The sequence below is a fragment of the Octopus bimaculoides genome, chromosome 22, assembly GCF_001194135.2.
Source record: "Octopus bimaculoides isolate UCB-OBI-ISO-001 chromosome 22, ASM119413v2, whole genome shotgun sequence".
Taxonomy (NCBI): domain Eukaryota; kingdom Metazoa; phylum Mollusca; class Cephalopoda; order Octopoda; family Octopodidae; genus Octopus; species Octopus bimaculoides.
Window position 1 is genome coordinate 31,957,866 of NC_069002.1, and position 2,053 is coordinate 31,959,918.

General features: G+C 39.7%; 1 protein-coding gene across 1 annotated transcript in view; it reads right to left on the reverse strand.

Moving 5' to 3' along the window:
* Window positions 1-1,324, reverse strand: part of LOC106869636 (soma ferritin) — a 19,756-nt gene extending 18,432 nt beyond the window's left edge. The window contains 1 exon segment of the mRNA XM_014915452.2: window positions 881-1,324. Coding sequence (XP_014770938.2) covers window positions 881-985 — 105 coding nt within the window. The 5' untranslated portion in view covers window positions 986-1,324.
* Window positions 1,325-2,053: the final 729 nt, after the last annotated feature.

A 2,053-nucleotide genomic window follows, 5' to 3' on the forward strand; every position in this document is an offset into this window, starting at 1 on the left:
TATCCGCATAGTCGAGTGTATATATATATATATATATACATAGAGAGATAAATAGAGTATCCTTGAGTAAAAGTGCAGTCAGACCAATTTGAATTCAGCGATCTTTTTTCATTACATAACCTTACTACACGCTGTCACATAATTGTAGATGCTTGTGTATACAAAGAGCACCCAATATGTTTATTATATATATTAAATTGCGCACTAAAAGCACCTGAGAAGGTATTGGTTAAATGCATCTGTACTGAAATGGAAGGGAGAAGCATTTATATATATAGATGGTTAGATACACCATGGAAGAAGATTGCGGGTCAGAGAAACAGCCTAAAGGAAACAAAAAAGGATACTCTTTTACTTGTTTCAGTCATTTGACTGCGGCCATGCTGGAGCACTGCCTTTTTAGTCGAGCAAATCGATCCCCAGGACTCATTCTTTGTAAGCCTAATACTTATTCTATGGGTCACTTTTTGCCGAACCGCTAAGTGACGGGGACGTAAACACACCAGCATCGGTTGTCAAGCGATGTTGGGGGGGGGGGAACACAGACACACACATAGATACATATATACGACGGGCCTCTTTCAGTTTCCGTCTACCAAATCCACTCACAAGGCTTTGGTCGGTCCCGAGGCTATAGTAGAAGACACTTGCCCAAGGTGCCACGCAGTGGGACTGAACCCGGAACCATGTGGTTGGTAAGCAAGCTACCTTACCACACAGCCACACCTGCGCCTATGAACAATATAATAATGGACTGATGTCGAAGCAAAATATATTCCTAAAATGAAAGCAATATATACGTTATTAGCAGTTATTTAGATAGGTATTATAGTAATTAAATAATAAGATAATTAATGACTAATTAAGAGTTCTTACTTACCATGGATTGGTAGACATAGGAAGCATACATTTCCATGTTTATTTGACGATTGATGCCAGCTTCAGAATCCTCGTGGAAATTTTGGCGTGGGTTACTGTCACACATTTTTGTTGGTTTCTTGGTTCCTTAACTAATTCTGTTCTTGAGAAGCACTTCGATCCTTCGATCTGTTTTGTACCTTAATTGCTAAGATTCTAAAATAAGGTGGCGACAGCAAAAGAATTGTTGGTCGATTGAAAAACGGAATTTTAAATAAAAATTGCGATTATTTAAAATTAAGACTCTTTAAAAACTGGAAAACTGAAAAATTAATTTGTTTTATATATAAAAGGAAGGAAAATAAAGAATTATTAATTGAAAACCGTTTTTTGAGACGTGTAGAGGATGGTTAAGAATATGTCCGTACGTTCACTGACGCAGCTAGACTATTTCTTATGCCGAGCGAGCGCGACGGCGCTTTATATAGTCTGCAGAGCTGGCTGGTCACGTGCTGAAGATTTCCACCAATCAACGAGCTGGGTACATGAAACTGCATGGAATACAAGGGAAGTAGGGGTGGCAGATGTAATGAGGTGGATGGATTAAGGGGATGGGAGGGTAATGGAAAGAATACTGTAGTTGTTGTTGTTACCTCCATGTCGTCCCTCAGTGAAGAAATACCTTTAATGGCTAAAAGGACCCCAGCCATAGCAATCCCCCATCTTCTTTTCCAGTCGTAGTTATATCCTGGATAACATGTGGAAAAGCGTGTTATCGTTGTTGTTTATCTGCCTTGTTTAGTTTAGCCCCAGGCTAACCTCCGGTCGAACAGATCTATATTCAAAGGCAACCCAAACATGACTATCCAGTCTTTATTCTACGGACAGAGAACACAGGATTAAATGATCTACAATCCGTCCCGTCTTTTTTAAGACGGTAGGGTGATCTGGAAATCTGCTATTTCTAGCAAATAGAATGACCACGTAGAGGCTAACTTGTTGGCTTACGTGGTAGATTCAAGTAGAATGAGGTACGGGTAGAGTAGAGAAGAATAAGCGAGTGAAAGAGTGAGCGAGTGAGTGTATGTATCTATGTACATGAGTGGGTGTGTGTTTGGAGTGGAGTGTAGCTTCGCACTTCAGTATTAGTGTATTTTGTGTCGCACGAAAATGATTTGATGAAGAAGTTATTACG